At 34.9% G+C, this 13,629-nt stretch overlaps 2 protein-coding genes across 7 annotated transcripts; one reads left to right on the forward strand and one right to left on the reverse strand.

The window, feature by feature from the left end:
* The first annotated feature begins 5,054 nt into the window (after window positions 1-5,054).
* On the forward strand, window positions 5,055-9,163 carry LOC110873412 (oligoribonuclease). 6 transcript variants are annotated; one of them, XR_004864165.1, is made up of 5 exons: window positions 5,055-5,302; window positions 6,167-6,231; window positions 6,354-6,430; window positions 7,125-7,257; window positions 8,685-9,163. XR_004864165.1 is itself a non-coding variant. In XM_022122331.2 (5 exons), the coding sequence occupies exons 2-5, from the start codon at window positions 6,177-6,179 to the stop codon at window positions 8,817-8,819; spliced, it is 336 nt and encodes a 111-aa protein (XP_021978023.1). In that variant the 5' UTR covers window positions 5,072-5,302; window positions 6,148-6,176; the 3' UTR covers window positions 8,820-9,163. The 6 variants fall into 6 exon arrangements, 3 of the variants coding, with proteins under 3 accessions (XP_021978023.1, XP_035831769.1, XP_021978022.1); XR_004864166.1 differs by having other exon boundaries at window positions 5,060-5,302; window positions 6,354-6,435; window positions 7,176-7,257; XR_004864167.1 differs by having other exon boundaries at window positions 5,062-5,302; window positions 6,354-6,435; window positions 7,176-7,257; window positions 8,698-9,163.
* A 198-nt stretch (window positions 9,164-9,361) lies between these two features.
* On the reverse strand, window positions 9,362-13,256 carry LOC110871337 (probable disease resistance protein At4g27220). The gene is made up of 3 exons (XM_035976079.1): window positions 10,383-13,256; window positions 9,710-9,770; window positions 9,362-9,468 (listed from the first exon to the last, which is right to left on the reverse strand). The coding sequence occupies exons 1-3, from the start codon at window positions 13,254-13,256 to the stop codon at window positions 9,362-9,364; spliced, it is 3,042 nt and encodes a 1,013-aa protein (XP_035831972.1).
* Window positions 13,257-13,629: the final 373 nt, after the last annotated feature.

A 13,629-nucleotide genomic window follows, 5' to 3' on the forward strand; every position in this document is an offset into this window, starting at 1 on the left:
CATTTACTGTTATAATTTCAAATGCCAAAATGTATATGAAAACATACCATCATTGTGCTAAACAAGAAGAGTCTGTATGGTGATGATTTTCTATCTCTCTTCTTCTCTTCAAGGTTTAGAACATCCACAAATGCATCTATTCCATTCGATGCTACGTATTGACCCCTGTAGAAGCTTTCAAATATAGCTTTTAATGTGGCAACCTCAGTTTTTGATCGGTAAAATTCTTCTCTGCCAGCCATAAAATAAATAATTAATATTTGTTGTGTGTATATATTTTTAGATGTTTGTTAGTTGATATAACTATTTTACTTACTCTATGCCTGCAAACGTAGCAAATGTATATCGAATCACACTCAATTCTTGAGTCAATAGTGCTTCGTGCATGTTTACCACTCTGTTGCAGTAAGGGGAACAAAATTTGTCTCCAAGCTCTGCACATCTTTTCTCAGCTCGAATTTTGGCTTGTTTGATTGTCTTATAAAGCAGTTCATTTAACCCTTTTAGTAGAACTTGTTTCGGAACTTGCTTTGGCTTTGAGTTTTTTTTTTGCCCCTAGCTGGTTTTTTTCCTTTATTTTCTTCGAGGCTGGGTCCCAGGCTCAAAAGCAACTCAACTGACTGCAATTCCTCAGCCGCCGTTACCTGAGGGCATTCAACTTCCGGTTCCTTCTCAACTTCGATTCCCGAATTGGGTTGTTGAGGGTCTTTTTGTGTAGTTTCTCCTAAAGAAACTGCTTCCACTTCCTGCACTTTTTCTTGAACTTTTTGTTGAATGTTTTGTGTAGATTCTGCCAAGTTCACTGTTTCTTCGATAATAGTTTCGTTTTCACCACGTTCTGCAGGCCAGAGTAAGTTAAGAAATACAAGATTTTGTGCTTTTTAATTTTTTTCCTAATATAAAGTGTTTTTTTTTTTACCTTTGGCAGGTGGTTTGTAAGCGTATACACCCGGTTCCACAGTTTGAATGTTTGCAATAAGGGTGTCTGTGACTCCTTCATCATCTTTATTTGTCAGTGCTTCATCATCTGGCTGCAGTACACCTATAGATGCAAATTATTTAATTTTAATACATTAGAATCAAAATCGCAGGGGTATACATTACATCGCATGTGAAATCAAATTTGAAGTGTTTTGGTAGAAATCGCATGTGTTTTTTTAGGTTTCGCATGTGAAAAAAAAAATAGTGATTTTTTACATAATTTCGCATGTGTTAATATTGAGTTCGCATGTTTTACCTTCTGATGCCATTTGTACCACAACATTGGAGATTACTTTTTGAGCCTCTTCATCCTGTCCACCTTCTTCGTTTGTAGTAACTTCATGGTGAACTTCAGAAGCTGGATTTTCAGGCTCTTTATGGACATGAGGGGGTGAAGTTTCATGCTCTTGAACCGAATCATGCGGCACACAAATGGGATTATTCCGAAGCGTCTCATCCCACTACTTACAGGCCTCCATAATCTCCGGATCCCAAAAACACTTAGTTTTTACTTCTAAAACTAAGTTGTTCATCCCTTGAACATCTTGAACCATTTTAAGGTATTTTTTGACATTTGCTTTCATTTTTTTCAACAGGTTCTGTAATTTTTTTTAGTTAAGATACTATCAATTCAAATGTTAAATATAAATGGATTAAGTGAAATTAATATTTTTTTGCGCTTACCTTTTTGTTGGTTCTCGAAGCCTCTAGTTCTCGTTCGTGGGCTGTGTCGTAGAATACGGATGGTGAAAGTTGAACAGGAGTGTTGCAATAATCCATCGTTTTCTGTGTCTGTGTTCCAACTCCCATCTCAAGGTTCAACTGAGACATTTCATGGATTTCAAAACTGAAATCCATGAAATCATCAATGTTCTCGTTATCTTTTGGCTCTTCCCCGGATTCTACGTTTTGTATTGCACGTGCAGTCCTTCTTTTGTAGCTTATTGTGGTGTCAACCGGTGTTCGTAGTGTATAATCCTCTGTTGAAGGACCCTCTTCTTCTTCATTTTCTTCTTCTTTTTCTTCTTCATTTTCTTCTTCTTCTTCTTCACTCTCACTTGATACTCATAGAGGTCCGTTATCCGAAATATGCTCTTCGACTTTATCAATCTCCGACGATGTGATATAACGAATAATTGGTATTTCCACGACTTTCTCAAACAGTTTAAGCTTCTTGTTGTACTCATGCGTGTATAGAAGCTGTATAAATCGCAAGATCGTTTAATTATATGACAAAACAAAATAGTATTTTTAAATATGTTATGAAATGTATTAATGCATACCGTAAGAAAGGCAACAGGTCCCACGAATTGTATTTTATAGTTTTTCTAGCCCGCTCGTGTACGTCGCAAAGTGTCAAGTACAAATGAGCACCAATCTAGATTCTGTATTTCCTCAACAGCCTCTACACCAAGCAAACATCTATCATTTGCAGTTGTTGCCTTTGTAATCTCCGCAAAGGTCATCCAGTACACCAGAAAATTTAATCTAAAGAGGCTCCCCCCATCTCTTTGATTTTCCATTGTAGTTGCAATTAAGCCATGTGTAATCCTTGTGTTTTCCGCCCACTGGCTGATGAATGTTTCCCTCACATCATTTCCTGGTTCTTTACTCTTTTCAATTTTTTCTTGCTTTTTAACTTTTCTCTTATCGGTTATTATTTGAACCTGCTTTGGCCCCTTTGGTATTCCAAATACCTCATAAACTGTGTCCGATGTTATCTTTATTTGTTGTTTTCCTACGTTTAGCGTATCGAGGTTCTCGTCAAAGTTTCTGGCTAGCCAATATGCCAATCGTGTCGAAATATGGTTGATATTGATATCTAGAATAGCTCCAAATCCCATATTCCTCACCTCTTCAACCTGTTTTTTTGAAAATTTATTCACAGTATCCATGTATGAGTTAGGTTGGCATCTCAGCAGTATTGCTTCGTTGCTGTATTTGAAGAATGCCCTGTGTTCTGTTTTAGGTGGTTCCACCTTTTTTGAATGTTTTTTTGTCTGTATCTTAGACTTCCTGTCATCCTTTTTCTTTTTTGGGAGTGGCTCAATGAAGTCATCCTCTTCAGAACTTTCTTCAACTATTCTTCTTTTTCTATTTTTGTTAACTTTTATCAGTGTTGATATTGGGCCTTCAAAGTCATCTTCAGAGTGTATTTCTACAAAATCGCATGCTATCAGTTAAAAACCTTTATAAAACCGCATTTATCAGTTAATCATGTACACTAAGCATTAAGTGATAAAATCGCATGAATGAGTATCAATTCGCATGTCTTAGTTAAGCATTACCAAAAACTAGCTAATCTTTATAAATCGCATGCTTTAAGCAACTTAAAAAATATAAAATCGCATGTATAATTTAAACATAATTGCCTAAAACTAACTAATCGTATGAAATCGCATGATGTTTTTATCAATTCGCATGCTCAACCTAAGCTAAGACAAAAAACTTCTACAAACAAAACTTTACCTATAAAATCGCATTTGTAATTCAAAACCCACTCAAAACCCTATATAATATCGCATGTATTATTTAATCATAATCCATAAAACCAACTAATTATATGAAATCGCAGGAGTTTTTATCAATTCGCATGTTCAACCTAACATAAGACAAAAACCTTTTACAAGCAAAACTTTATATATAAAATCGCAGTTGTAATACAAAACCCTCACAAAACCCTATATAATATCGCACATATATCAGTTTTATCATTTAGAAAACTGCATAATCATGCTAAACCTAATAAATAACAATACTATTCATAAACCCTAACAAATTTGAAGTTATGAACAATACATAATCTTTTAAAACTATATGTTTCAGTCTAAAAGCTTAATAAACAAACAAAATCGCATTTGACATTAAAGTCCCTGTATATTCCATTATAAAATCGCAAATGTCAATCGATACCTGGATTCATCTTCTTCGCTTGTGGTCTGTCGTTGTTTGCTTTGCTTTGTTTCTCAAAACTCATTTTAGTTGAATCGCAACAGGAGAGTAGCAGGATGAATCTTAGTTGTTTGCTTTGCTTTGTTGATTTTGGGTTTTTCGTTTTGTTTGTGAGTTATTGTGCTGATTATCAGGGATTTTGATCTCGCATTTGACGATTTTAACCTTGGCGGTTTCTTTTTATTAATTTTAATTTGATTAACTTAATAGTAAAACATGCTGTTTAAATGAAATGATCTGACGGCTTGGAATGTAGCGTACATAATGTACGATAACTGTATTTGTATGATAACCGGCCTCTCTCTCTCTCTCTCTCTCTATATATATATATAACAATTATCAACTTGAGTGAATAGTAATTTTGACAATTTTGACTTTTGTTTTGGTCATTTTTTAGTTTTAACTACACACCATATACTATAAATAATATCCGTTTTTAACCCTATAGTTTATAACAGTTACCAACTTGCGTGAACAGTAACTTTTTGAAGTTTTTTTTATAAGTTTCTATTATACACCTTACACTATAAATAACTTAGGTTTTCATCCGTATAGTTTTGTTTTTTTTGTTATGACTTTCGTTCATTCGTTTTTTTATAAAGACTAAATACGGGGTTCCTTAATTTTTTTCTCTAAATTTCGACATAAAAATTATTTAAAACAGATTCGGCGTTTTATTTAAAACGGATTTGTATTCGAAATGATGATGTGGTGAAGAACCGAGTCAATATTGTCCAATGACATCGGTACCAGTACCAGTATCAGTGTTACCAGAACTAGTATTGGTATTCGTTTTTATGACTTTTGATCAATGTAAAACACGACTTATTTTTTTGAGTTACATTATACAACTTTTGTGTAACAAAACCATTGTGTATATTACTATACCGACTCGGTTCGTCATCGTACCGTTATTTTGAATACAACACTTTTCTAAATAAAATTTATATCACAATGTCGAGAGAAAAGTTAAACGCAACTGCGTATCACGAGTTTAGTCTATACGAGAGCTGGTACCGCACTAATATTATAGATTTCGATCAATGTAAAACAAGTGTCGAGGCAAATCACGACTTTAGTTTTTAGGTTCTCTTTTTCGGTTTCTATTGCGAGTGTTGAGAGGGCCGGCTCTAGCCCAAGTGAAATAAAGCCACTATTTGGGTCTCAAATTTTATAGGTTTGACTTTAGGTTAGACCGAACTTATTCATTTGAAATTGATCGACGTTTGCAGTTTGATTAAGAAATCCATCCATTGCATAACGCAATCTACAAAGGAGAAGCATAGGGCCATCGAAAATCCATTGTCCAGTCTAACAAATAGAACTTCTGATTCCAAATTGTGAAGAACATAAATGCTTTAGCTGTGAGGTTTGTTTTCTTTTTCTTATTTATCTTATTTTTGTACCCAATTGGCCCAGTTTTAACCCTGTAGGTAAACCTTAATGTATTCGTTTAATTGAGTTTGAAAAATGTTTATTCTTTTTTACCATTGTGTTTAGTGATGAATGTGGGCAGAATGAATTTGTATTAATTGAATTTTTCCAACTTAATGTATTGCTGTTAAATCTTTATGTGCTCTAAAATGTTAGTCCTTTGAGTTTCTAAATATTTCTTTTCGATTACTATTAGGCCATTAATTCTTTTTAACATTTGTCACTTTTTGTTATTGCAAGTAATGGATTTTAACATTAATCTAACATACATATGAATTGTTATAGGTTTAAAGAAATTGGTTTGAATGAATAGTTTCAGATAATATACATCTGATAATTGACACGAATTCAAGTCTCATGATTAGATTTTAGGAGATAGGATTTTTTCTATGCTGCTTGGCAGCTCATTGCTCACTCTCCATGTTGCAAAAATGCAAGCAAGTCAGGGTCGACTCAGTAATTCAACCAAATGAGCTAGGGCTTGTTACTGACCCGAACCTATTAGAAACTGTTACCGGATCCGTTTATTTTGTTAGGCTTAGGTGAGTATAAAAAAGGCCCCAATTTTGAAGTTTGCTTTGGGCCTCCAAAACGGTTGAGCCGGCCCTGAGTTTCCGTAACAACCTGTGAGATTATTTACTAGTTAAATTAAATAACATATATTAATCCATTGATACAAACATTTTAATTTTGATAAGAAAAAACAATTGTTATTTACTTTTGATAAAGATTTGAAAAGTTATTTTGGAACTTGATATGAAACTGCATAATGGTTGACAGCACATATTTCTTGCTACAGAAGGACACACATGAGCAGGAGATACTACAAATTGCCACTTGTGTGGATCAAATTACAAAAGACTGGTGAGCATTTCATTTACTTGTTATTTTAATTTAATTTTTACAGTAAATATGAAGGCATTGTATTATATACATGGTGGATGCTTGAGAACAGTTAAAGAAGTATTTATGATGTATATGTGCAGGCTTGAATGTTGAAGTAGATAGAATATTGGAGATTGCTTGTGTCATTACTGATGGGAAATTGAGGAAACTGGTAGAGGTGAGGTGATAGTATCTTTTTCGTTTCGATAATCGTGGTTTGTGAATAGTAGAGGTGGAAGTTACAACCCGTCTGCTTCTGCACGGGTCGATTCGAGTTATGTTTGACCTTTAATGGGCAATTTGGGTAAAATATTTAAAATTTGATGAAAAGAAAATGAGGCAAATGGTAATGGATAAAAAATCTAAATCTCTGTATTTAAGAAATTAGATTATTACTGAAATATCATAAAATTTGTGATAATATTTGGCACACTAATTATTCATGAAAGGTTTTAGTCAAAAACTGTTTTTGGCCCATCCAAGCCGTTACCCGCCCACACCAAAATTTACATGCTTTGACTCGAAACCATTTCGACCCGGTACTCTAGCTGTACCAGAAGTTATATGCTTTGACCCGAAACCTATGGAACCATTACTCCAGCCCATACCAAAAGTTATGTGCTTTGATCTGAAACCATTTGGACCTGTTACCCAAACTGTACGAAAAGTTACATGCTTTGATCCGAAACCATTTGGACCTGTTACCCCAACTGTACGAAAAGTTACATGCTTTGACCAGAAACCATTTGGAACTGTTACCTAACCCATATGAACCACACATTTTCCACCTCTAATGAATGGTGTCGGTCTTTTCACAAATTCATTATGTTTCCAACTGTGGTTTACCATTTATGTGTTCTTGATTGTAGCAGGCAATCTGTTAATCTTACAGGAACTAAAAGCTTGGCTCTTTTTCTGCTTAGGGTCCTGATTTGGTAATCCATCAAACAAAAGATTTTCTGGAAGAAGTTGGAGAATGGTGCCAAGATCGTCATGCGTGTAATGGTAAAGCTCACAATTACCTCATGCATTATCTTTAATTTACTTATCAATTATGTATGCTAGAGGTGACAAGACGGGTAGGCTGGACAATTGGTCAAAACGGGTCATCTTTGAATACGGGCCAAATTGGACCGCTTCATGTTGACACATAAATACTTTTTTGTTCTTTTTAAAGAAGCTGTAAATAATTACTTTATTAATTAAATATGATGATAAAACAATGTCATTACAATAATAATAATAATCTGAATCTCTAAATAAAAACAATTTAGGAGGCCAATGTTGCATCCACTAAAAATAGGCAGGGCCGGCCCTGGGAATTCGTGTACCCTGTTCGAGCTCGAAAAAATGTGCCCTTAGGCCTTAACAAAATTGAGTATTGGGCTCACTAAAGATTTAAACCTAATGTCAATGGGCTAATAACTAATATAAACCATGAAAATAGTTTTGTAAGTGGGCCTATGTTGGTGTTTGTATGGGTATACCCTGTTAATTTATTTTTTTTACATATCCATATCGGATTTATTATAGAATAACATGCCCTTCGAAATATGGGCCCTGGCCGGTGGTCCTCCCCACCCACCCTCAGGGCCGGCCATGAAAATAGGCTTCAAGCGAATTCCAACTCACTAGACCCATCTCCCTTGTAGCTAATTTTTGTATATTACTCATTCAAGATAGACCACACCCATTTATAAGTAAACAGGTCAAAATTGTCACCCATTTACAAATAATCTTAACATACAAATTGAAGGAAAACCCAAAAAGACAAGATGGCATTTTTGTAATTACCACCAACTATCAAAGTTACAACCAAAAATACCTAAAAAAATACAAATTTTTTTTAACATTTTTTATTAAAAAATCGCTACATTTCGTTAGCAAAAAAAAAAAAAAAAAAAAAAAAATTTTTTTTTGCTGCTACTAAAAGTAGCGATTTTTAATAAAAAATGTTAAAAAAATAAAATAAAATAATTTGTGTTTTTTTTTTATTTTTTTAGGTTTTTGGGGGGTTTAGTTTTTAGCATTTTAGCTTGGGTGGGGGGGGGGGGGGGGGGTTAGGTTTTTTTTAGGTTTTTGGGGGGGAGGGGGGGGGGGTTAGGTTTTTGGGGGTGGGGGGGGGTTAGGTTTTTTTTAGGTTTTTGGGGGGTGGGGGGGGGGGGGTTAGGTTTTTTTAGGTTTTTGGGGGGTGGGGGGGGGGGGGTTAGGTTTTTTTTAGGTTTTGGGGGGGGGGGGGGTGGGGGGTTTAGGTTTTTTTGGGGGTGGGGGGAGTGGTTAGGTTTTTTTAGGTATATTTGTAGAGTAACTTTGATAGTTATTGATAATTACAAAAATGCCACCTTGTCTTTTTGAGTTTTCCTTCAATTTGTATGTTTAGTATGTTAAGATTATTTGTACAAGAACTTTACCCTAATTTTCATTATGTTTAGTTTTGGCCTGTAGATGATAAAAAGGCTCCTAAAAAGAAGCGGCATGGAGCCGTACTGGATGAGATCAAAGAAAGCATAACCGAGCTCAAATATTACAAGGAACATGCATTCAGATCACCAAAGTCTAAGAGGTAATGTCGAACGTCGACACCATGAATTAGTTTTTATTTCGAGTTATACAAGTATACACCCAATAAACTTGTCTATTATAATAATATTGGTTCTTTTTATTTGAACTGAACGATAGAATTTTCCACATGGTTCATCATGGTGTTGAAAACAGGTCATGTTATGGTTTTGTGCACCTCTATCCACATGAATTGAAATGTATTAAAAATCTACAATATAATGAGTCTTATTCCTTAAATAGTTAAATAATGTGGGACAAAATGTAAGTTACCTATGTTTTCATTTTGCTAGTTGGGCCAGATGATCCCATCTCTTGCCACTTGGGCCTTGGAATGTATTTCATTTGGGCTTTTTTTGTTAGGGTTTTTTTTTTTTTTTTTTTTTTTTTTTGTATGTGGTGTTAGATGCCAATCACAACAAGACGTTGAACATAAATGTAAGTTGGTAAATAGTTAAGAGTTTAAGGCCTAGAATGTTTAAAGTGAACTTATAGCTTAATTAAGGTTAGGGAAATTACTTGCTACAAACCAAAGGAACTCCAAACATAATTAAAAGTTTAATACAATATTGTTTGCTTCAAAGTAAATATGTAAAATACCACCAGATATTGCATCTTCCAGTTCCATCCCAATCCTATTAAAAAAAAAAGCAATACCTACAATACAAAATAGTAAAGCATTATTTGTATAACATCTAGAACACATAAAAAAAAAGCAATACCTATAAGTGTAGTGTAATTATTTGCTTAACAGTGTTGTGACACTATTTACAAGCATGGCAGTGTGTGTTTTTTTCTTCGTTTTCGTAAGCTTCGCACTGAAAAAGTATTTGTATATTACTCCTAACACTCTGTGTGTGTATATAGATTTTAAATTCCTAAACTAAAGGGGGTTTACCTTGGTTGGAGCAAATATTGCAATCTCCTTGCACCAACTCATTATTCAATAATGCTTTCACCTGGAAATAAATTAAAAAGGAGAAAGGGGTGAAGTTAAATGAAAGGAAACTCATTACAACCGGATTATTATTTGCATCTTGTAGTTGGTGTCTGCTGAACAATTTTCCTAGCTAATCACTTAAAGTGAACGAAAATCCTAAATAATTAAAAAGGTAACTTGGACTTGAAAAATACCACATCATATTATCATAGAAAATTAAATATTAAACGTGTGATTATGAAAACTATGTACTAGCAGATTTTCTCAATTTGTAACAAAACTTGCAACTCAATAATTAAAAACAATTCGATCAAATTTAACTGCAAAGTTTAGTTAATTGCATATTTAACTCGTTTAGTTACCATTTACACCGTTTGATAAATGACTAAGTAGCTTGGTTTCCTTTTCGGCTATATATAATTAGAACTATGGTTGAGTCCCATTGAAAAAAAGAGAAAAAAATAAACCATTAAGTTCTCTTGTTCACTTACACGATAAACATACTAGAAACCATATGCAAAAGCCTTGTTCGTCCCTACTTCATCCAGAAGTATCCATTTTTCTGTAAAGGTAACTAATTAATTCAGATAGCAAAGCAATATTATTAATTTAAGGCATGCACTTTTCATACCTCATGTTTTCCTGCAATATAATCATTAATGCTACACTCTCTCTCTTCATCATAAAATTTGATCTTGGTTGTATGATTCTCTCCATAGCTCCATGTCTTCATGCTAGGACAATTGTACACAAAAAGAGACTCCAAGGAAGGATATTTGATGATAGAATGGCCAGAGTAGAAGCTCTCAAGTTTAGGGATATTATTAAGCACAATATGCTCAAAGGAGAACACAATATTTGTATCCTTTTTAATCAATTCAATTTCACTTCCAGTTGTTTGCTCTTCTCCATCCGAAATAACATTCACCAAACTTTCACAATCTGAAATATTTAAATCTTTGAGATTGACAAGCCCTTGCGCTACGCTAATAGGGAATAACTTTAATAAGGAGGAGCAATAGTAAATTGTAATTTTCGCTAGATTACAAAAGCTTATATATTGATGTGGGTTATCCCATAGAAGCTCCAAGCCATTCAAAATGGACAACTCGATTACTTCCACATGGGAAAAAAACTTTCCCTTTGTTTTCATCGGACCACCACCTTCATTTGAAGTCTGAATTCCATCCAAGTCACATGTCTTCACCAAGCTTCTAACATTCTCACAGTAGGACAAAGCAATACACCTTAATTCATCGAAACCTTCTTGATATAGGTCTGGTAAGATGTTGTCCACATCTTCTATATTTGACAATGTTAATTGTTCAGTTAGCTGAATCAGTTTCCTAATTGGCGCCGTCCATGAGCATTTATTATATCCTGAAACTTCTAGGAAGCGTTTATATATACCCATTGGGCATACAGTTGAACCAATGTCAAACTCTATCAAGGTTTCAATTATGGGAATATAATGCAATTCACTAACTTTTAAATGCAGAATTTTCAGCAACGTCAATTCACTTAGTTCCGCAAGAAATCTACAATTCCCCTCCTTACTCAAATGAACATACAACTCTTCCAACCTAATGAGCTTTGATATCACACCAGGTGTTACATAAGATAGATCGTAACAACAATACACATCTAGCAGCCTTAAATTGGTCAATTGTCCTATCTCTTCAGGGATATTTATAATTCCAGTACCTCTAAGCTTTAGAATCTCTAGACATGTCAACTCCCCAAGTATAGAAATTTCACAGAGAGATCTGTTTCCACTTAGATCTAGCAGGCGCAGCATTGTGAGTTGCGTTAGTGATTGTGGGAAAGATGAAATGTTGTTACCCCCCATATCTAAAACTTTCAGCCCTTTCATGCCTCGAAAGAATTCATCCGGAACAATTGAAAGTTCATTATTTCGTATAAGGAAGGTATCAAGGTGTGGTATATCTAATTCATAATTAGGAAGCTTACATATTTTATTTTCCATGAGGGAGATCTTCTTGTAGCTTTTTATAGAGTCGCTTCTTGGCTGCCATTCTCTCAAACCTTTTCCGGACTTCACCAAAAACTTGTCATCACCTTTAAAAGTAATGAACAATGCCATATCACGAACAAGGTCGTGCATTTTAAATAATTCATCTTCTTCTTTTATTTGTAAAAGAAATTCAACCGGCGAATAAATTTTTATATCCACAGGCGATAACAAGAAAGATGATTTAAGAGACTCAACAGCCAGTTGAACTATATCTTTTGTATCGTGAATGCTATCAGGATTATTAAATATCCCAAGAGCAAGCCCATAACGTGTCAACGTTTTAAGGCCAATGTTTCCATCTTCTGGGAACATACTACACAATAAGAAAAGTGACTTAGCTACTTCATCTTCAAGATGGTCGTAGCTTAGCTTCAATTGCAGTATACCTTCCTTTTTATAGGTGACATCCCCATCTATGGGAGCTTGTAGTCGTCGAAGCGCTACCTCCCACATTCTCATTTCTTTGTCTTTTAGGGCTTTTCCAAGAGCTTGAATAAAAAGTGGCAATCCACCACATTCCTTGACAATCTTTAATGCAACTTCTTTCAGTGTATCGTCCCATTCACTTTTACCAACCACACGTTCAAAAAGTGTCCAGGCTTCTTCCTCTTGCAAAGGGTTCACCGAAATATTCTTTTGGGCATTCATTGCCGCACACACGTCTCTGCTTCTAGATGTAAGCAAAATCTTGCAATTCAAGTACTCACTCCCACATGGAATGCCCAATTCCTCAAGCTTCAGTTCTTCCCAAACGTCATCTAGAATGATTAGAACCTTCTCTCCCTTTATTACTCTACTTGCCGCAACTCCAACCTTTTCTTGAATTATTTTAACATCAACAGTTCTCGACACTGTTACAAACACGATATCCGCAAATTGATTCTTTATTGCTTTAGCAACTTCACTAGCTAGTGTAGTTTTACCTACACCACCTAAGCCATTGATTCCAACGATTTGTGTTGTGTCATCTTCTATAGCTCGAATGATCTCCTCCAAAATTGACTTATGGGTACCGATATCGTCAAGATTTTTACTTTGGTAGAGGTCTGTGAATCCTAGGGCTTGAGCAGGAAGGGAGACACAAGTTTCAAAACTCTTACCCTCTTCTTGGTGCTGCTGAAGAGAAAACGTTTTTTTTATCGCCGTCTTACTACAACGATGGAGGGTACACAAATAGAAGCATTTCTCCTGGTCTTCTCCGTTAGTAAACTGCGTGGCTGCGTTGGATATTTCAGCATCTGCTTTCTTCATCCACTCTTCCACACCTTCTAGGAGAACTTCCCCTTTAGATTTAGCCAAATCTATTTGTTGTTGAACCCTTCCCTTCATACGCGACAGCTTATCAGCTTCATTTTTATATTTTTCAACATTTTCAGAGCAATTACACATGTAGCTAATCTCCTTTTTAGCCACACCAAACAACAAGTCTACCACTTTTCCGATCACGGAAGAACTAACCGCCTCCGCCATACTGTTATGGCGGTTTGGATTAATTTAGATCTAACAAGACACCATGGACAAAACGTAGTTCAAAAAATGAAGAATGACATGGTCTTGAAAAAGATCTAGTGGGTGTCAATGGTATACAAAATGATGAAGAAAGCTATTGAACTTGATACTATGTAATTCGAAAAAAGTGATGTTAAACAATCTCTTTCTTACATAAATTACCAGAATCTTTAATTTCATTTGTTTATTCGTTCAACAAAAACTATGTCACATTACGTGCAACCAATAATCGTTAATTAATATAATGTCCTCAACCAAATGTATTGAAGCATGTAAATATGTTATATTTTAACGTAGAAAGGTACACACATGCCCCACTTTGCTCCATTATTCC

The sequence above is a fragment of the Helianthus annuus genome, chromosome 8, assembly GCF_002127325.2.
Source record: "Helianthus annuus cultivar XRQ/B chromosome 8, HanXRQr2.0-SUNRISE, whole genome shotgun sequence".
Lineage (NCBI taxonomy): Eukaryota > Viridiplantae > Streptophyta > Magnoliopsida > Asterales > Asteraceae > Helianthus > Helianthus annuus.

What these genes read in the sequence shown, in the direction of transcription:
- LOC110873412 (XM_022122331.2), top strand. Translation starts at nt 6,177, where the DNA reads ATGAGCAGGAGATACTACAAATTGCCACTTGTGTGGATCAAATTACAA. An exon ending in GATCAAATTACAAAAGACTG is followed by an intron (nt 6,232 to 6,353) that starts GTGAGCATTTCA and finishes GTATATGTGCAG; the next exon opens with GCTTGAATGTTGAAGTAGAT. An exon ending in AGATCGTCATGCGTGTAATG is followed by an intron (nt 7,258 to 8,697) that starts GTAAAGCTCACA and finishes TTTGGCCTGTAG; the next exon opens with ATGATAAAAAGGCTCCTAAA.
- LOC110871337 (XM_035976079.1), bottom strand. Translation starts at nt 13,256, where the DNA reads ATGGCGGAGGCGGTTAGTTCTTCCGTGATCGGAAAAGTGGTAGACTTG. An exon ending in ATATTGCAGGAAAACATGAG is followed by an intron (nt 9,771 to 10,382) that starts GTATGAAAAGTG and finishes ATTTATTTCCAG; the next exon opens with GTGAAAGCATTATTGAATAA. An exon ending in CAATATTTGCTCCAACCAAG is followed by an intron (nt 9,469 to 9,709) that starts GTAAACCCCCTT and finishes TTTGTATTGTAG; the next exon opens with GTATTGCTTTTTTTTTTAAT.